Here is a 21,295-nt window from a genome sequence, read left to right on the forward strand (position 1 = left end):
TTGCCATTAACTCTCATTGACTAAGATACAGCCACAACTTACCGATGCACACACAGAAACAAACACACACACACACAAACACACACAAAGATTCACAGTTTCTAATTAGTGTATAGCCATGTTACCTTAAGGCCACTACCCAAACCTAAATGATCCGTAGCTCTAGACCTTTCTAGAATGATTAGTGGCTCTACAGACACCACTGCAACGTTACCATGGTTATTTTTGCAGTTCTTTGCGTCCGACTTGTCAGAGACAGCACTAAGAAAACACGACGCGGGAAAAGCTTCTTATACTTGCATCTCACTGCGAACATGTAAACACAAACACAGCTTGGTGCGTTCACCACCCAGCCCTCCATGACTCCTTCACGTCCGCTTTCTGTCTCCGCGTAGGGAGAAAAACGGATTTCAGTCTCTTCGTCTTCCGCGAGACCCGTTGTTTTAGGGGCCGCTCCTCTTCACTGATGCATTTTCTCAACTTGTCATCTCGGCCTCACAGTGAGGATGAACTCTGGCTGTAGTTTCTGAGCGTCAGTCTGCTGAATCTGGGCGAAGGGGGAGAGGGGGGAGGATGGGACGGGACTGGTGGGAGACAGAGGTCGGCCTCAGAGCCACGCGAGCTGCTGCTGCTGCTGGACGCCAGAGAGTCGCGGAAGGGCGAAGGAGGAGTCAACGCAAAGAGCTCCTCCTCCAGCTCCGCCCTCCTCAGAGGGGAGTCGCTCAGGCAGCTAACCAGGCCGCCGCGCATAGGGGAGAGAGAGGGGGAGGCCTGGGGGTGAGGAGGCGGTAGTGGGTAGGGTGAATGAGGCATAGGGTGAACCAGGCAGCCACCCCGGCCCCCCAGGCTGGACTCGACAGGTGGGAGGGGCTGGACATCAGCGTAGGTGGTGAGGGTCGGGGCCACGTGCATTTCACGGGGTAACAGATAGGGGTCGGTGGGCTGAGGGGAAGGGGGAGTGTGTTTGTTTGTGTGCGAGTGAGTGGGAGAGGGGCAGAGCATCATGCTGTTGAGCTCGGTGATGTTGGCGGTGAAGCGGTTTACGACGCAGCTGATCTGATCCATCAGTGAGCTCTGGGCCACCCCCGGGTGATCGTCCACGATGATCAAACGGCTGTCGCTCCCGGCAACGACAGAGCAGCTGCTGATTGGACCGCAGCTGCTGCCGCTGCCGCCGCTGCAGATGCTGCTCGGGTACGCTGGGATACCGGACATCTGAGGCTCCTCCCCTAAACCCGGCCCGAATCTCTGGCTGACCGTGCTGATCGGCGAGGGCGTCTGCGGCCGGTACGTGATGGAGTAGCGCTCCTCCGCTTCCGAGAGCTCGTACAGGGTCTTGTCCGGTCCGATGTCGTGATGGGAGGACATGGAGGACATGGAGGGGAGGGAGGGCAGGGGAACGTGCGGCGGAAGGTCGCCACGTCCACAGTAGCGTTCCTCAGAGGTTTTGGAGAAGGGCTTGATGACGGCGGTCTGGTTGTTCTCCTTCCTCTTGATGTGGAAGGACAGCCGCTGCCACAGGTGGTTGCCACGCGAGCCGCTGCGCTCCGTCTGCGCCCAGGATACTGATTTACCGTTGGAGCTGGAAAAACCGGAGGGAAATAGAAGAGAAGGTTGTTTTTAATGTTTGAAGGCAGATTAATCCCCTTCAGATACAACCTTTTGATCAGTTTGGTATAATTTTATTTGTCTTTGCACAAAACAAACTACATATCTGATGAAAGCTTGGGTTGGTAATACTAGAGAAGCCAACAAGAGCAGGGTACACTTTCAAAAAATGAAACTGATACAAGTCTATCCGGATGGTCCATTAGATTTATGAGCCAAATCTGCACATGCAGCAAAAACATTACACCAACGGTTCCTGTTCTGAATTAGCTCCAATGTGTTCTCCTGGATGAGTAATGTCATTTAATAGAAATACACATCTTTAAATGGAGCCTTGACTCAACCACTAATCGGTTGGACTTCATATGATGAGTAATTTCATCACAATTAATTTTCTGCTCTATTTTTTCCTCCACCAGTTGGTTCTTCATTTTTCTTTGTCAGGATATCTCTCCATTTCCTCTGCTAACCGACTTTTTTCCACTATCCTCTTCACATCTGTCACAGCGCTCCGTCTCCTCTTATCCCTTTGTCAGGTTAATTAGTGTGATTAATCTATAGTGGAACTTCTGATTAAACCTCACATCGCCGGGGCTGGGGCGGTAACTGAAATAGCCCTGTAGACACAGACACTGCACACGTCTACACACACACATGTATCCATATGCTGCTGCATGTGTAGACCTGCACATGCACAGTGAAGTGATCCACTTGTTACATCCCATAGGTAGAGACGGCTGCGGAGCGTGTAGGACCACTGCTACTGGGAGAAACACTTGTTGCAAAGAACTTAATGGATCTGTTTTAACATCCAGCTCTGATGATGATTTTAATGACTGGTGAATAAATACCAATCACTTCTCTGCAGTTCAAACTTTTGCTCCAAACCATCAGTCAAACATTACTTTTTTTTTAAAAAAGATTTCCTTGCTTTCCCCTTGTGGTCCAGCGGTTACATGTCTGTCACAGTGACAGCAGCTCAAAGGCAACAGCTTCCAGCACGACACCCAGGAGATGGACAGCCCTGCCAATTACCACCTCCCACAGAGGAGGATAGGACCAAAAGACACAGACGGAGGAGAGGAATGAAAGAAACAAAGATGGAAACACTCCTGACGTTTCTCATAAGAGTGAGATTGAAATCTTGCCTGCCAAGCGGGGTGAGAGCTGCAGTAACCTGCTGACAGACGAAAATGTCTTCCTGTCTTTTTTCCTCCCTTTTCATTCCGGGCAAGTGACTGTGCGTCACTCCCTTTGTATCCTCTGATCGCTTCCTTGTCACAGTAGATGACTTGTGGATGGCCTTAAGCTGGGTGTGAAATACATTAGGTCTGTTCTTTTCATATCACTCTTTAAGTGCTTTCCTCTTTCTTTTCCATCACTTCTGGTCGTCGTCTGTCTCTCTCCATTCCCAACACCCATTTTGTCTCTCTCACACTCTTCCCCTTATCCTGCCTTCCTCAGTTCATTCCCGTCTCTCTCCTTTGCCACATTTCCATTAGGGCCATTGTCTGCAGTTCATGTCAGGGTCAGAAGAAGAGTCAGGCCGCTCAGAGGAGTTCAGAGAATCAATCTCTCTCTCTCTAACACACACACACACACACACACACACACACACACACACACACACACACACACACACACACACACACACACACACACACACACACACACACACACACACACACACACACACACACACACACACACACACACACCCCACAAATAGTCTCAGAGTGGGGCCATTACAGAAATGGTGTCTTCAGCTGTAACTGAGGAGTAACCTGGCATTAACCTGGCTAAGACGTCACTAGTGCACAAACACACACACACACACACACACACAAACACACGTACCTGAGTGTCTCTCCAGTGGAGCCTCTGCGTTTCCACAGGTTAACCAGACTAGATGAACGGCTGGCAGCTGAGGAAGATTTGCCATCACCCACGTGCATGCGCACCACGGTGCTGGTGGTGAAGGCACTGCGCACGTTACGCTCCGGTTTGGCCAATATGATGTACACCTGTTTGAAAACACAAAAGGACCACTTAATTTGGAGCAAACATAGAGCTCTAATAAACAGACAATTCTCCAAAGAGGCGGCTAATTGTTTTTATTGATTTCTTTTTCTCATGCAGCTCCGCAGGATATGTAGCTATTAGCGCATAAGTGGGAGAAACCATAACACAGGATAATATTTGAAATGGGTTTTCCACTTCAATGCAGGCATTTAGTAAGATTTTATTTCAGTTTATTAATTATTTATCCACAAACTCAACTTGAACCCTCATTTGTTGTTTAATGGGAGTTCTGCCAGTGCATTACAACTCTCCATGGTCACAAGCTAGACATATTTTAGTGCATTATAGTCATGTTTAAGTTTTCACACATCAGAATATATTGTGCTGTATTGTGTGTAAAAGTAATAATACAGTGAAATACAAGTCTTTCTTTCTTATTATTTTAAGATTCAGTAGCAGTTAAACAAAGGTGACAGTATTCACATGAATTAATGCTGCGTTCAAGACAACTCAGCTGTCGGATATTCCGACTTTAAATTTCCGACTCACAAAGCGTTCCAATGCCCGGTGATGGCACCGCGTCAAATGTAAGCAAGCATGGCTGACCGTGAGAAGCTGATGTTTATTTGGCTCATGAAGAGACAATTCAACTGTGACCAGTGCAGCCTCCGTTCATACACAAACAAAGCAGAGGACGGTAAACAACACATGAGGCAACAGACGCCATTATACATTTTACACATTCCAATAAATAAGAGTGAGAGAACACTCACTATCACTCAATCACCTGACAGTGCAAAACAACGAAACAAGAGTCCAACAAAGGGTAGACAGGCCTTTTCATGTCAAATTGGCTGCTCCTGACTCGTTTAATTCACTTCATTGCATCTTCACAAAGATATATCGCTTCTGTGCTGCCCAGCTCAGTCTAGCTAGCTAACGTTAGAAGACACCGGCTTTGTTTTATGTCGTATTGAATCTATTCTACCATCTGAGATCTACAATCACACCAAGGGACACCGCACTGCGGCATCTTGAAAGTACCCGAGCTTGGACCCTCCAACACACACCATGACTTAACAACCAAAAAGGACCTCGGTAACAGACAAAATACAGACTTAAACATTAACAAAAGATTCCAGACATATGAAACCCAATGCTGCCTTTTATCTGACAGGTCCATGAGTTTCGACCCTAGAGAATACTTCCCTGCTCTCATAACCTAGACAACTACCACGTACCAAAGAATGCAGCGAGTGGCTGTGTCAGCAGTGAGAGCTGAATGCTAATGTACCATCGAGTATTGATGCTGCTGCCATGGTTATTTGAAGGCTCATATAACTCATGCAGTGATGAAGAAAGATAGCAACCATTTACGTTTGAGGTTAATAAAATTCACAACTAATGGAACTCTAACAAGTAGAGCCTGGCCAAAAGGATATTTTGGGGGTTGATGCTGATATTGATAGTAGGGAGTAAAAAAACTAAATTGTACCGATATATTGGATAATAAGTGCATTACAAAACTTGATAATTATAGTTATAGATAATAAGTCATTTTCATTTTGGGGTGAACTATCCCTTTACGATGTAATTATAAATATCTTATGATGAAGAAATGTAATTGAGGCTTGATATCTCACACTTGAATTCAACTTTACTATATCAACTCTATGAAATAGAAAACATAATCACAACCAAATATATAAATATATATTGTTTTATTATGTAAAATATAAATGTCCATATCAGTATATAGCTGCAAACACAGATACTGATAACTCTGTGAAAGGCTCATACTGGCTAATATTTTTGGCCAATCTACAAATCATTCTGGGTCTATTGTCAAGCATCCCAAAAAGTATCTGTGGTGTCTTGAAGCAGAAACTCAGTGTTTAACGTGACGGAAACATGTGAAGAAATATATAAAACAACCAGCCTTACCTTGGGTACAAACATGCAGCACAGAGCCACAGTGGCACTGAGGCTGACACTGAAGCACATGGTGATAATTTTGTAGTTGGACCCAAAGTAGATGGGTACAAAGGCCAGCCAGATGATACAGGTGGTGTACATGGTGAAGGCAATGTACTTCGCCTCATTGAAATTAGCCGGGACGTTGCGGGTCTTGAGGAGAGAAAAGTGAGAGAGAAAGAAAAGAGACAAGTGAGATAAATATCCGATCCTCTCAATACAGCCGCTGAAGATAAAACTGTGTTCGCTGCAAACCATTTGCCCTTGCATCACAGTTTGATACATTATGTGAAACATGGGGTCACGACCCCACACCACCAGTTATATTGGTTTGTTCTGCTGCTTTGTTTGTAATTACAGAAAATGTATTTGCTTGAAGTACAGTCCATTTCAGCTGCTGTCTCTTTTTACCACTCGGCTCTCACACGCTGCAGGCCACCAAGAAATAAACATTGACTTTTGGATGTGTTTGTCGCAGTAAAAATTTCATTGGCTGCTGTTGAAAGGTTGTAGAGCAGCAATACATTACCAGTGGTTTCATCATTGCTTTTCTGTCGTGTGATGATGTGCACTGTACAAATTGTAAAAAGAGACACATGTGGACATGTTCATATAATTAATAACCTATGGTTCCAACTTCAGCTTTAAAGCACCCACTCATTGTCAGTATGTCTTATCCTGAGAAGATTTAGGACTTCCATTTTTTTTCAGCATATTCACTATTGTAATTCCGAACTGTAATGTTTACAATTACAGTTACAATTACAATTCCTTAGAAACACTTGCGATAGTACCTTGAAGGCATAGAAGGTGCAGCTGAGGATGAGCAGGCCATTGTATCCCAGCGGCGTCACCACACCTATGTTGGTGGTGTTGCAGATGAGGTTGACCTGGTGGATGCTGGGGTAGTCATGAATCACCTGGAGAGAAACAGGAGGGAACATGGCATCACAAATTAGAGAACCCAGGAAGGCTTTCGTAACAAAAACCAGCTCGATACTTTACATCTACGCCTGACAACATTATTATTAATTGACTGTAAGTGTCAAATAATCTTTAAAATAATGATACAGAAGTAGAACTCTTTCTTTTTTATGTACACACACACACACACACACAGGATACCTCAGGTGGCTCCATGAGGAAGAGAGCCACGATGATGCCCAGCTGCAGCAGGATGAGGAGGAAGGCGATGATGAGCTGAGCGCAGGCCGACATGAAGCGAGGTTTCTTGGTGCAGATCTTTTTCTTGCTGCCCGCCAGGATCCGGGCGATGCGGTTTGTCTGTGGTCCGATAACAAACAATGTCAGGGTATTTTCATAAACTATATACTGAACACAGTGGACCTTCTACTTGGGCCATTATTTGTGGGAAAAATGAATAAAGCCACACAGGAGTCATAATGTAGTCATATAAATGGAGGGTCATTTATTTTGTTTAAGCAAATATAACAAGTTAATGTAACATTGTTACAAATTCTCATTGCCAAAATCCCTTATAACAGTGTAGGACTGACCTATACCCTGACTTCTAATGTCATGTTTCCCATACCCTCTCACTCTAATTTATAAAAAGGATTTTATTCTGAAGTATCACTTCACTCTCGCCATCTTTCTCATACAGCCCTGCTTCCCCCCACAGATGTGTCCTTTACCCCTGAACCTCTCACAGTTGCCGCAGTCTTTATCTCACAATCACTTTGCAAAATTTTTAATTCCGTCCTCACCTTAGTGACGAGTGCAGAGTAGCTCATGGCAGGTGACAGGCCGATTCCCAGCCGTTGGAGGTAGCAGTGGATAATGTGGGGTTTCGCTATGAGGCAGAAGGTGCACAGGTAACCCATGCAGATCCCTGCCAGTATTATGTAACACAGCTCCCGACTGGACGATTTCACCACAGGGGTGTCCCGAAATCTAAATACAGATATGTTCAGTCACTTATTTGCACAAATATGGAAAATCAAGACAACTGTATAGTGTACAGAGAAGGATTTAAACACACAAAGGAAACACAGACTGAAATAGTAGAAATGTGCAAAGTGGGTATTAAAATGTTTATTTCTGTCCAATGCATTACTATCTATAGTTTTCCTCAGTGTTTATGTTACTGAGATTAGAGATTTGTTACCTGATGAAGACGGCAGTGACAAAGAATGTGAACATCAGACCGAGGCAGGCGAAGACCAAAGCAGCTATTGGCTCAGGGTCTCCCCACCGCAGGTACTCAACTGGGATCGGGTCACAGCCTGGAGAAAAAGGGATAGATTTCATGAAACAAAAAAAGAACCAAGAGCTTCTAACTCAGCCCAGGTTATGTTTTCTCTCCTCTCTGCTTCTGTTTGTTTGTCAAGGGCACATGGGACATGGACGAAGAATGAACCCATTCAGTTTTGGACAAGGAATTTTCCCACTTTCTTTTACAATGTGAGATAAAGCATTTTTTGACATTTTCACCAATTTCCCAGGGAATACTGTATGGATCTTGATCAGGCATGTTTGAGGGGCCAATTTCTAGTGTGAAAAATCCAGTTCTAGTGGATTTCAAGGTGGTTCCATTATGGGGTTAGGTTTTTTTTTCAGCCAACACACATATATTGCTGCAAACCTGTAACTACCACCACCCGGTAGCTGAGGTGTGTGTGAAGGTCAGCAACTGAACAATACAGTGAAAACTTGAGGTAAGACTTCCATTCCCCAGTCAACATTCAGCACTCTATTGATAGCATTCTCTCCCTTTCCATTTGTTTCTCTTAGCATCAAGCTTTCACCCACAACTGCTCAGGTGAAACATCAGTGTGCAGTAAACCGTACAGGTCGTACACGATTAGAAAACATGGGTAAAATGGAATTAGTGTGTGTAATTTGTTTTATTTTTCATCAATCTGTATCAAATCCATTAATTAAACATATCCAGACATTAATAAAATATTATACGGATAACTCCACAGGGCTCCTTCATTATCCACTGCTCCTCACCTGCTATCTGCTGTTTTGAAACTTGCTTTTCTCCCTGTATTACCTTTTCCCTTCTGTCCACCCTCTCCTCTCCCTCCACCTGTGCCTCCTCTTCATCCTCTCTGCTCATGTGATTCAACCTTGATCCCTTTCCTGTCGCTCATTTCTCTTTTCTGTAGTTCTCATCCATCACTCTGTTCCCATCTTTCGCCACATCTCTCCTCATCCTCACTCCTCCCACCTTTCTCCCTACTTCTCTCCTTCCACCTTCCTCCCTCCATCTCTGTCTTCCTCGTAGGCCTGGAAATAAAGAGCCATTAATTAAAGGGACAGTTTTAATTATGATCGGTCTTAACACTTATTATCCGGCTGGATGGTCTGGACGTACCAGAACAGCAGGGGCCCACGTAGACTAAAATTTCCTGTCACTCTACATTTTTCTTTCTCTTTCCCTTCTGTCTATCTTGCTCTTTTCTCTGTCTCTCAGAAACAAACACAAACACAAACACAAACACAAACACACACGCACACGCACACGCACACACGCATACACGCACACACACACACACACACACACACACACACACACACACACACACATACACACACACACACACACACCTGGTTGTATCGTACTGGAAATCGCAAGGGGAGGATAAGACAGAACAGTCATTAAACCGACCCAAGTAATTTAATGGCTTTTTCCTAACACAGTCATTAACTGTATTAAATCGGAGACCGGTTTGGTCCAGGGGCATCAACAACAGTCTAATTGCTGAAAAAGAATCATGGGGACGGTAACAATCAGGAACAGAAACTAAGTCGGGAGGAAACTTTTGGTTGAGGATGCAGCTCATGTCACAGAAAAGCTCCTAATGCAGTTTGAGTTAAAGCTGAATTACTTAATGAAAATCGAATTAGAAACAGTGTGTGTTCTAATAACTCAAAACAGAATAATCAGACATAGAAGGCTGCAGCTTTCCCGTCTCGCCAGTTGTCCTCTGTCTACAGGTGAGGACCATCACCTGTGAAAAATTGCGATGGGCAGAAAAGTGAGAACCTGCAGAGAAATTAATCCTGCCCACATAACTGTAAGTGTTGGGGCTGAAAATCCCAAATCAGTGTTTTTCTCATGGGTGATGTAAGCATCCACTACATCTGTAAATTAAATCTTAATTGGATCACAGAAGCTGCAGGAAACCATGTCGTGTTTGACCCCCGAGCCAAACTGGTGTGTCGGGGGGAGGAGGATGATTCTGGGGGGTTTGAGTCAATATAAAGTTTTGAGGCAAACTCCTTTAAACACTGTCAGGCTCAGACTTGTGGAACTTTACTCATCAGTGAAGAGGCTCAAATCCCAGAGCTAATCCTCCCTTTTACGTTGTTCTGCTCCTCTCCCTGGTCGCTGCCTCTGCCACAGCCTCCATTCATCTCCATCTCTCCTCCTCTCCCCCTCTCTATTAAACTCACTCTCACCATCTCTTTATGTTTCAAAGTCAATTCTCTCTCACTCTCTTTTTTTCTTCTTGTTTTGCTCTATAGCCGTCCCCTAAACTCTCCTATTGCTTTCTATCCTTCTTCACAGCCACTTTACCTCTGCTCCCTGCCAGCTGAGACCTTGCGCTATTCCCTCTGCCCCTTTATCTCTCCCCCACTTTCTCTCCTTTATTTATGACCTGAGGATAGATCAAAATATCTGCCAGAGGAGCAGGGCAAGCAGTTTGTTTACACCTCATTATTACTGGTTCCATATAACCCTGCGCTGGGCGATACGCAGCATTTATTGTTGATGAAATGAGTCACGTACTCGCACAGATGCGAACAAACACACACACAAAAAAAGTTAGACATTGGTAACCCCCGACACTCTTTCAATCTTCTTCCTCCCCTCGTTTTTCATTGTCAACTTTCTCTGTCATTTTCTCACTGGTTCAGTCCGTGTTTCAGGCGCAGGACGCTTCTGTCTCTGGCAGAGATGCTCAATCTGAATTTCAACAGGGCTCGGTTCATGTTTTAATCATCGGGGATGCTGAGGAGCTAGGAAAGCATTGTAATGAGCAGCTGAAAAGCACACAGAAACCAGCCGCTTCGGACGCAGTGGAGGGTAAATACGTTTTCATTGCAACTGAGATGCATTTGAATTGAACGCTAATCAGTAGAAGGAGGTGATGAGGAGAGGAGAGGAGAGGAGACACAGTCGGTTCCTATCTCTGTTTCTCTAATGTAACTGGTGCAGGACTTATTGTATCGTCAGAGTTATTGTCTCATAGTAATAAAAATGCTGCAATAGCACATTGTATCAGAGAAAACACAACTATTTAATTCCACTGGAGCACACACAGGTTTGTGTAGCTATTCTTCCATTCATTGTGGACAATCAAAACCTTATCACTAACCTTAACCGGGACCAATACATACCTAACCCCTATCTTAACCTACCCACAATTCACATCTTACTAGTAGCATTAACCATGAGCTTGGAAATTAAGTTTTTCTTATTAGGACCAAGCTTTGATCCACATGAGGTCTACTGGTCCTGACAAGGTCAGTGTTAATGCTGGAGAAGGTCCTCACACACACACAAGCACGTCTCCATGACTTCAGAGGACATTACATTTGCTTATATTGATTTCCTGAGGACTTACTCTCATCTTTAATGAAACCTAACCTTACAAAAAATGTCTTTGCCTTAATTCATATTTAAGGACACTTAAATAGCAAAACACAGCTACCTCTCTGATATTAGAAGGTTTTATGCAGGATCATAGTTAGTTCGTTCCATGAGCTCACTGTCGTGCTTCTGTTCTTGGTGTGTTGAAATATCTCTGAGACTTCAGGTTAAAAATAAACCCACAGACACACACAGACACGCAGACACTGACCTGTGAGGTCAAAGGTGGGCCACGAGCCCAGCTCACAGGCTCGACAGGTGTACTCGTCGAACACAAACTCGTTTTCTTTGCAGGGAGTGCACGTCCAGCAGCAGCTCACCTCTCCTTTACGGATCACCTAGAAGGGGCAAAGTGTGCATCGTGAATGTTTGCCTGTAGCTTCCAGTACCAGTGGGCTGGATTATTTATCAGTGTCAGCTCTTCTCTACCAGGCACTGTGTCCAAATGGAGCTTTTCTTTTATACAGCTACAATGGTAGAATGGAAAATTCCTTATGAACCAATGTTGATAAGAATTCGACTGGCCTATAAGAAACTGAGTCATGTACACGTATTACCACTGTTTTCTATTTTCCAGGTCAGGGTGCTAAAATTATTACTTATTACAAAATACTAGACACTTTATTAAACAGCAGGTACCAAAAAAAGATATCTGTATAAGTTGTATTTACCTTAATCTGTGCTTTGTCACAGGGTTCACTGCAGACTGACTTGATGATGGCCTCTTTGTTGGGCCAGATTTCATCATGGTCTATCTTCAAGCCGCGGTTGTCCCAACTGCCGACATTAATGTAGTCGTAGTAGTCCTTCCCCATCTTTTTAAAGTTCATTATCTCATACCTGCACAGAGAAAGAGCATGTATGAAAACATGCAACACAAAACGCCTTAAAAAGGAGAGGACGTAATTTCTGTCCAGTTCCAGCACTCACCTGCCGGGCGAGTCCCCATTCGCATCGAATAGGATTCCCTCCCCCGACACTCCGGTGAAGTTAGTTTTCATCAGGAAGTCCAGCAGTGTGGCACCATCTATAGGTCGCATGGCATCACATAGGCCCTTAAAATACATGGACAGTCCTGTCATGTAAAACAAATGTCCTGATCCACATGTTCAGGTTACAATCTGTGTGCACACAAGTAACCTTTAATGGTAGTCAATGGACTTTCACTGAATTCAACAGCTATAAAGTTTTGTTAAAGTTCCTCCAGTTAACCCGTAACTGTATATTCAAAGTAGGATGATTATCACAACACTATGGGAATCAAACCACAATACGTCATCCAAACAAATGACATGAAGATTGAAAGGAGCAGTGAGGAAGTATTGTTTTTCTATATATGACATTTACGCCAATGATTGTCAACGGAAAGGAACCATTATGTTTGACACGTTTCCTTTCGGTTTACATCTCAGTTAATTGTAAGACTCGCAGAAAGTAACGTATGGAATAAAATACAGATTAAGGATTGAAATTGCTTACATTTTCTACTATTCCACATGAATTTCCTATTTTATATATAATTATTATGTACTGTTTTAGTCTGTACATGTTATCCTTTGGGTTCCCATCAGGAAATTGTAAATGAAATTGGCTACTAGAGTGAATTCTACATTCTACAGTGAATTCTACTCAATCAAGTGGCCACAAATTTCACACACTCGATTTAGTGGGTATCTACATAAGAGTCCCTCAAAAAGATCTCTGTATAATTTATTATAATCTCCCAATATTATCTCCCAATGTTAAAGAAAGTCAGTATTTTTTCATGATCTGCCCCCTTTATTAAATCTGCTCCAAAATCGAACGAGTTTCACCCTGACACCAAGTTTCATTAGTTCTTGTGTAATCCATCTAACACACAGTCAGACACACAGCGATGAAAACACAACCTCCTTGGCAGAGGTAAATATGGAGCCTGTGGAAACAAGTCCTACTGTAACATGGGCGCAAAAACCCGTTTGGCGCCTTCTTTTTTTTCCATCGTTCCCACTCTCCACCCCCTTCTTCTCTTTGAGTCACAGTGTCCCTCTATTCATTCATCCCAGCCGTACCTACCTGATAACCTGGGCAGAGAGCCCGCTGCATATTATGCAGGCCATATGCCATGGAGTAGATGGCGTTTATGACGAAGCCCATCTTGGTGTCCTGTGCGTACTGCTGCCGAAGAGATTCTCGCTCTGCAGAGGTGGGAGGGCGGGGACAGAGGACAAATGGAAAAAAAATTCTGGTATATCAGTACAACTCTTAATTTCACGCTTTCTTTCTAATATTATGAAGCAAAGTGCTTTTCTTTTCTTCCTGACATCAAAGACTGCTCTCTTCCCTTCTCTCATCGGCCACTTCCCACCTCCACATCTCCTTCCTTTCTGTCCCGTTCATTTGTTTCACATCCTATTCCATTAGAATAAGGGCGACATGACTTCCTTTGATGCAGCTCTCACGCACCGGTTTGATTAATGGAGGAGCCGAAACCGAGAAGGACGGGAAAGAGACGAATACATTGAAATAAAGGGATACTGCACTCGCAGCCCCGAGGGAAATGAACAGATGAACAGGAAAGTTGTGTGTGTGTGGTTATTTACTGAATGTGTTTGTGTTCAGACAGGTTTTTTTTTGGCATATTATGTGAGTGTATGTTATTTACATTAATATCAATAAAAGCAGATTGAAACTGTATCCTGTGATGTGAAAACAGAAACACTTGCTTTCCTTTCTTCGCCGTATGATTATTGCCAACACAAAAATACAGCCGCCTGTAACTCAGTGTTCACTGCTAATGAATTTCATGTCTTTTCCCAAATATGTCCCAAAGGATTTTACAATAAACAATAATAAACGTAACTGGTATCGCTAACAATCCCTCGTCATACGGTAAAATGATATTAAAGTGCTGTCACTACAGAGAATTCCTCCGGCTGCCCGTTTACTTTCATTTCTTATTTTCAGTCTGTACTCACTGCTGCAGGTGCGGTTGTACTTGCTGCTCTCCTGCGGGTGGCCTTTAATCCGACAGTGAAAGCGATGCTGCCAGAACTCTGGAAACCAGGGGTTCCGGATGTTGTTCTCAGGCCGAAGTTTAAGGTAGTACTCGTCAAACCACTTCACGTCGGCCGACTGGAGCTTGATGGTGATACCGCCGGCTGCCTCCCGAACAAAACCGTCCGTCACGTCGTACCTGTCCGCCCATCCATCACTGTCACAGAACACAAGGAAAGACAAGCAGAACAATTAAGTAAAGATTTCAATTTAGGTGAGGTCAAACAATTTGATTTTCATAATTTATTTTTCTATGTGTAGGCGTTTGCTCTTTATTCCAACAGACTTTTGATGATTTTGCTGCACTGGCTTTTGAGAGAGAATTTGATTGGACATTTTCTCATTTTCAAACATCAATAATTTGGGAGAAGACTGAGATAGAAGTATGAGGGCAACTTGTCTTTGTGTCCAACCATTGTAAATGGACATTCTTAAAAGAACATGGTGTTAATTTGAGGACAGTCTCGCTCAGTGTTAAGGACAAAACCTTTTTCCTGCAGATATCTTGTCCTGCAGAATATTGTAAGAAAGTAGCTTATTGATTATGGTGCAGTAAGAGGGGAGACGCCAGAAAAGAGGAAAGAAAAAGGGTGGGAGAAGAAATACTTGAACTTTGGAGTGTGACAGCTGTAGTTGAGAAATTTTCTAACCAGTCCAAACAAGCATTCATGTCTTTGTTAGGTTGTTTACACTTGTTGAAGTGTTGTTTCCCTCAGCTGTGTGTGAGAACGCAAATGTCCTTTTCCAGTGAGCCCCTCTGGTAAAATGTCCACAAAATGTCTGAGCGAGTCCATGTGAGAATGCAGCGGGAAAATGTCAAGTGTGGCAGTGGGCTATTGATGACGATTCTAACACATGATAGATGCAAAACAGGATGATTATAAACACCTCAAGATGAAAATAGAGGTGCCATGCACGTAGAAGTAGCAAACGACTTGGAAACTTGGAAAGAACGATATTCTAAAGTTTGACGCTCATGCCGAAGTGCCGTAAACACTAACACTCTGCAGAACTCATACATGATGTCCCGCCTGCATGCTGTAGGCGCAACCCTTCAAATGAATGTTTCGGAAATGTTCCTGTTGTTGTGAACACATCTGACTTGGACAATCTCTCGCTGCCTTCTTCATATGTGAAAGGCAAGTTCATATCTGAAAAACGTCTTACTACGGTTGCTTAATGTGTACGTGTGTGCATGTCTACGTACGTGTGCATGCTGGTTATTGGGTGATATAAACTTTTGGGTTGAGAGGTGAAGCACAGGGCTCCAATATGGTGCAGTCGTTTGGCAAAAAAAAAAAAAAAACATCAGAGAGGGAGAGCATAAATAGCAAATCAGGGAGAAGCCCAGTGAAAGACGGCGAAAACAGAAGGATAAGCAGGGAGTCAGAAGACATGTGGGAGGGAGCTCTTTAGTATTATGGGCACTGTCCAAAATTCTTCATATCGCTGACAGAGACACACAAACACTACGCACAGACACACACCAACATACGCCAGTCGGGCGCTGAGATGATCTAGGTCAAATGGAGTATTTTGGCTGCAGCTCAGCAGCCGTGCCCCGTCAGACACCAGCAAGACGAATATAACCTCCTCACAATACACGCACATAAACTGAGGAGACATATCACTGTCGTTTGCATTTTTTGGAGGAGATTTGGGTTTATTGCTCCTCAAGGAGGTACAGATGGCACAGTGTGTGTGTGTGTGTGTGTGTGTGTGTGTGTGTGTGTGTGTGTGTGTGTGTGTGTGTGTGTGTGTGTGTGTGTGTGTGTGTGTGTGTGTGTGTGTCTTCGAGAGAAAAAGAAAGATAAAAAGGGAGGGAAAGAGAGAGAAGTGGATGTGAAAGACAAATCTCTCCTCCTTTTACAACTGCTGCCAATGTGGCCTCAGGCAAAACAATGATCCTCGGTTTCTTTGGATGGAAATTTTCATTTCTTACTTTCTTCTTTCTCTCCTTTTCTCGCTCTCTCTCTCTCTCTCTCTCCCCTTCTCTCTCAGCCTCCAGAGAACAAAACTCATTTTCTCCTGGCCTTGGTCCGTTTGGAGTGCTTGTGTGCATATGTAAACTGCCTTCCCCGTCTGTCACCATTTGGGTGTCTGTAGCTGTCCCTCTTTTTCTCTGACTTTGACGTTTTTCTCGTCCCCCTCTACTTCTGAGCTGTAAACATAAATCACGGCTATCCTTTCTATGTCAGACCCGGCTAGTAAACATAAAAATAAATGTGTTGTTTGGAATCAGTTCGGGGGGGAAATAGGGTGGTGAGCAGTGTTTGTGGCACCATAGATGACAAGATGGACGACGTGTCTCCACTTTGTCCCACTATCCAGAAATGCAGCTAAAATATCCTGACTACATATCAGCCATGTTGTGCATATGGAGCAAGAGTCAGTGCAGTGGCGAGATTCGGGAATGAAGCCGGGGTTTAGAAAGGTCTCATCGATACACGAGTTTGACCAATCACGAGTCCGCCTCAGCTGTCAATCATGAGGTTGTTTTTATAGCATCAAATAATTAATTAAAACCACATCTACTGAAAAAAATTGCTCTTGAACAAACATCAATGTGATAAGGACTTCCTACAATGACAGAACCATATTTTTTTTAAAGATGTGTACTTTTCATTTTTAATTAGGCCCATGTCCCATCAACTAACATGGAGGAGGCATGATTAATTAGCTATACTGCAGCCAGCCACCGGGTGGCGATCGAGACACTTGATTGCACAGCGCCTGTGTTTGAGTATTTGTTTTTTATGGTTTATTTGATTTGCTGGGGCCTCGGCTGCAGCTTAAATCGTTGAGCTTTTCCGAACTTCTGCTACACATAATGCAAGCTCAGCAAAACAACCAGAGTGCAGTTGTGCAACTCATGAAGTCACCATGTTCAAAGTGAAACAGGCAGCATTTCTGTTGATGCCTCCCAACAGGTGTGAGCATGTCCAGTCACAGAACACTCATACGTACACGTTGAGTTTGTAGAGTGCTTTAACTGTAACCCTTCTTCTCTTTAGCATTGCGTGGACAGCTACCATAGCATGAGAGCCAGCAATGGTGTGTGTCCCAAGCTTAAAACTGTGATTGGCTGCCAGCACGAAGCTTGAACGCCCAACTTCAAGCCTTAAAGGGACATGTTAGCTAAATGCTTAATGCTATTGAAGTTGACAAGAGCTGATGTTGTTTTCTTTAGGACAGAAGGAAATGGAATGTGCTTCAGAAGATCAGATGTCATTTGAGAAAGCAAGTCAAACAAAGCTCGAGTGAAACAGACACGGTTGATATCAGTAGTTCCGACTCTGTGGGTCCTGATGTCAGTACACAAAAAAAGCTCAAAGAAAAGAAAACTTCTTTTCATCTTTGATTTTTGTTTGTAACAATTAAAACTACGATGTCACTTATCATTATCATTTCAAATAAACAACTGTAATGCATGTCACAATCACATTGTGACCACAAACTTATTTCACTAGTGCACTGTAGCAAAATATCAAGGTGGTTGCAGATGCTTGGATCATTATTTCAATAACAGTGTTGACTTTGGTACATTAGTTTTGGTCGGGTGATTCTCAGCACATGTTCTCCGGTGTCACACAGTGGATGTTGTTCCATGCAGAGCAACAAAGTGCGAGTATCACACCGCACGGATCGATCGGCAGCTCCCCCCCGAGGGACGAATGAATACGACTTGGTGTATTTCTGGGAGTATTTCCTTCTAGACTCTAGAGTGTGGTTTATACGATGCTGTATTGACATTAGGAGACACGGTGGGTGGAGGAGTGAGCAAGAAACAAAGTGAGAGAAGTGATTGACAGGCAGAGGCAGAGAAAACAGATTCAAGTAAACAATCCCTGATCATTAATCAGGCCGCTCTCATCCTGTCAATGGATTTTCTGGATCTCTCTCTCTCCCTCGACGTTTTTCGCTCTTTGTCATTAACACCTTCAGCTTTCCCTTGAGTCCTTTCATTTTGTTTTCCTCTCCTCTTCCTTCTCCCAATGCTCCGACTGTCACATTTCACTGCATCCATCTGTCATTATGTATTTTGCTTTTCTGATAATGCTCTTCTCATTTACTATTTCACAGATGCAACACATACTTTAATCTATACTAGGGTTGGGCATCGTTAGGGTTTTTTCCGATATCAGGGCTCATTCAGTCCTTTTAAAATGGTACCGCTGTCCATAAGGTGCCAGAACTGAACATTTGTATTCTTTGCCAAGGCAAATTGGCAAGTTGAAATTTAACATTAGCCTGTGGCCAGGGTAAGTTTTTTAATACAGAGCTCAGGCACCAAAACAAGGCACCAAAATCAGCATTGTGGTTCTGTCAGTCTATGTCTACGAGGCGTACTTGTTTTTGTCACTGTTTAAATTCTCGCTTTCTGTCTCTCACTCATCCTTCTTTTCTCTCATTGGCTTCCGCCTGTTGGGCAAGTTTTCCGAGGTGGTAACACCTGCGGCTCATCAGGGGCCAAGATAGCGTGCAAGCAGACACACAAAGATACACACTTGGATTAATCACCACTGGAGAGTAAAATTATTGCTAAAAAGACCTGGTGCGACAGAGCCTTCTCCTTAGCTGCCCCCTCCTTCTGGAACTCTCTCCCAAACACATCCGAGCCTGCACCAATCTCAATTGTTCAAATCACAACTCAAAACTCACCTTTTCACAACTGCTTTTAATGTGTTGTGTGCTCTTGATTTGAGTGTTTTGCTTTTTATGTTAATTTTAACAATTGTAATGTGTCTTTGAGTACCTTGAAAAGCGCTCTATAAATAAAATATATACTTATTATTATTATTATTATTATTATTAACTCTATGACCTTCACCATGTTTATGTTCTCAGCAAAAATCTTGAAATCCCACAGTGTCTGTTAAACTGTCTGTGATTAAACATCACTGAAATAAAATACATAAAGACATATATGGCTGGGGGGGTGCAGTGTTTTATCAGCACTCTATAATTGCCCCTTGAGGAAATAATATGTTAAGTAAGCTCTGCATCACAATCGCAATTATATTTGCTATGTTCTCTGCTTTGCACAAATAGCACAATAAACATGATTTTGATAGTTTCCCAGTTTGCACGACACCCACACATTCTCATCTGAATCCTGCAGATCTATTTCATACCAAATTTTTTGAATGATTCTAACCAATGACTCGTCTTGATGTTTCAAAAAAATGTTTCAATTTGTATTTTAGGATCGTTTTTGTAAAATCCTCATAACTTATAATTCAAAGAAGCAGATAAATGCAAGCGAGGATCACTGACACAGGGAAATTTTCACCTGCACCGACCTGCAATAGACACAATCTAAGATGTCTTCCATTTTACGAGCACTTTTGCAAAGGAGATATTTTCCTGTTAGGTTTGTCTTCAGCTGCACCTGCTAGGTTTCTTGTTGATTTGCCTTGAGTCACAGTAGGCGGTGAAGCACAGCAGGGGTTGAATGTTATTGTCTTCCAAACTGCAAACTGCAAGGTGTCAAGCCTAAACACGACATGTCAAGACTATGCACAAAGCTGTAAAACAGGTATTCTTTCAAAATTGTACCACAACATTTTCACACTAACGCCTCGTTTCCACAGTTTTGCTCAAATATGGATTCTGCCTCCTTCTGTTCAACGCACAGAAATGCATTTCTTCCAGCGATGGATAGAGACACAGGAAGGGGAGATCATTTTCACCTCCCATTTTTGTGGATATTCATCTGTAGCAATATCTGGGCTCATATTGCTTTGAAATTGCAGGTTAAAGCACATTTTTTACATCATTATAAAATGATCAAATTAATGTTATTCCCACTCCTCCAACTCTCCCACGTCTTTAACTTTGATTTTTCCTACTGAAATTCAGAACATGTTAAATTGGTTCGACGAGTTTATTTCAAATATACAATTACACAGTTCGACTATCAACAACTGAATTTAATGAATTAGCCTCTAAGCTTATTGGATTTTGTCCTTTATCAATGGGCAAAGTGCTGAGCTGTGTTTCTGTATATTAAATAGAATGGACCTTCTATTCACAAAATTATCGAAAATCATGGCTAGGACGACACTTTTTTAACAGGAGCGACTGTAGCTGCTGTGACTGGCCTTTAACAACCCCAGTGATATTGATTTAATAAATGATTACTCTAATTTATAGAGTAATCATTTTTAATCTGCACTGAAAACGTGCAACATTCCTCTGAAAATACCAAACGTGCTTGACAGGCAACCCCTATGAAATCTATACATCTCTTTGCCCCTGATTCCAAAGACTGCAGCCCACAGGGTGTGTGTATATGAGCCGTATGGATTTTGAACATGAAGCTCAACAAACGTACATAGAAATACACACAGATGTTTACTGATCAACACAGTGTGTAACTGTGTGGGCGATGCTGCCACAAGAGCAGGGATTTACAAGAAGTCTTCAGGGTATTTGTTCACATGTATCATATGTGTGTGCGTGTGTGTGTAGGTGTGTGTGTGTGTGTGTGTGTGTGTGTGTGTGTGTGTGTGTGTGTGTGTGTGTGTGTGTGTGTGTCTCATCATCAATTAAGCCGATCAATCCCTCACTCTATGGTTGATCGCAATAACTGTTCTCAATGACATCCTGGTGTTCTCTCTCTCTCTCTCTGTCTCTTTATATACAGTCTATGGTCTCTACATGTCTCGGAGCCCAAGGCCGTTGCCATGGTTTCCAGCCCACGCTCAACCTGCTGTCTGTACTTTGTGTCTCATTAAAGCACAGTGGATTTTAAATGTATGCACACAGACACCCACACACACCCACTCCCACTCTCTCTCTCTCTCTCTCTCTCAAACACACACACAGAAACGCACCCACACACACTTAATTTTCAATTTACTATTCAATTAACATTATGCAGCCAGTCTTCCAATTGTGGTAACATTATTTGCATAATAGTACAGAATTATAGGCCAATGCATACCTTCAGCAGAGCTTTAACAAACCAACTCTATAGACTGAGGCCTGAGGCATTCATCTTTCATTTCCGTTCCTGAGTAGAAA

The 21,295-nt window shown here is 43.1% G+C and overlaps 1 protein-coding gene across 1 annotated transcript in view; it reads right to left on the reverse strand.

Annotated features, from left to right (window-relative positions):
• Positions 1–495: 495 nt before the first annotated feature.
• Positions 496–21,295, reverse strand: part of grm5b (glutamate receptor, metabotropic 5b) — a 52,554-nt gene continuing 31,754 nt past the window's right edge. The window contains exons 6-17 of the mRNA XM_061073762.1: positions 14,188–14,423; positions 13,286–13,407; positions 12,161–12,285; positions 11,902–12,070; positions 11,442–11,568; positions 7,733–7,850; positions 7,332–7,518; positions 6,730–6,888; positions 6,399–6,524; positions 5,575–5,757; positions 3,466–3,632; positions 496–1,582 (exon numbers count right to left, since the gene is read on the reverse strand). Of these exons, the coding sequence (XP_060929745.1) occupies positions 496–1,582; positions 3,466–3,632; positions 5,575–5,757; positions 6,399–6,524; positions 6,730–6,888; positions 7,332–7,518; positions 7,733–7,850; positions 11,442–11,568; positions 11,902–12,070; positions 12,161–12,285; positions 13,286–13,407; positions 14,188–14,423 (2,806 nt within the window). The remainder of the gene's footprint in view (positions 1,583–3,465; positions 3,633–5,574; positions 5,758–6,398; positions 6,525–6,729; positions 6,889–7,331; positions 7,519–7,732; positions 7,851–11,441; positions 11,569–11,901; positions 12,071–12,160; positions 12,286–13,285; positions 13,408–14,187; positions 14,424–21,295) is intronic.

Source organism: Limanda limanda, chromosome 6 (genome assembly GCF_963576545.1).
Source record: "Limanda limanda chromosome 6, fLimLim1.1, whole genome shotgun sequence".
NCBI classification, from domain to species: Eukaryota; Metazoa; Chordata; class Actinopteri; order Pleuronectiformes; family Pleuronectidae; genus Limanda; species Limanda limanda.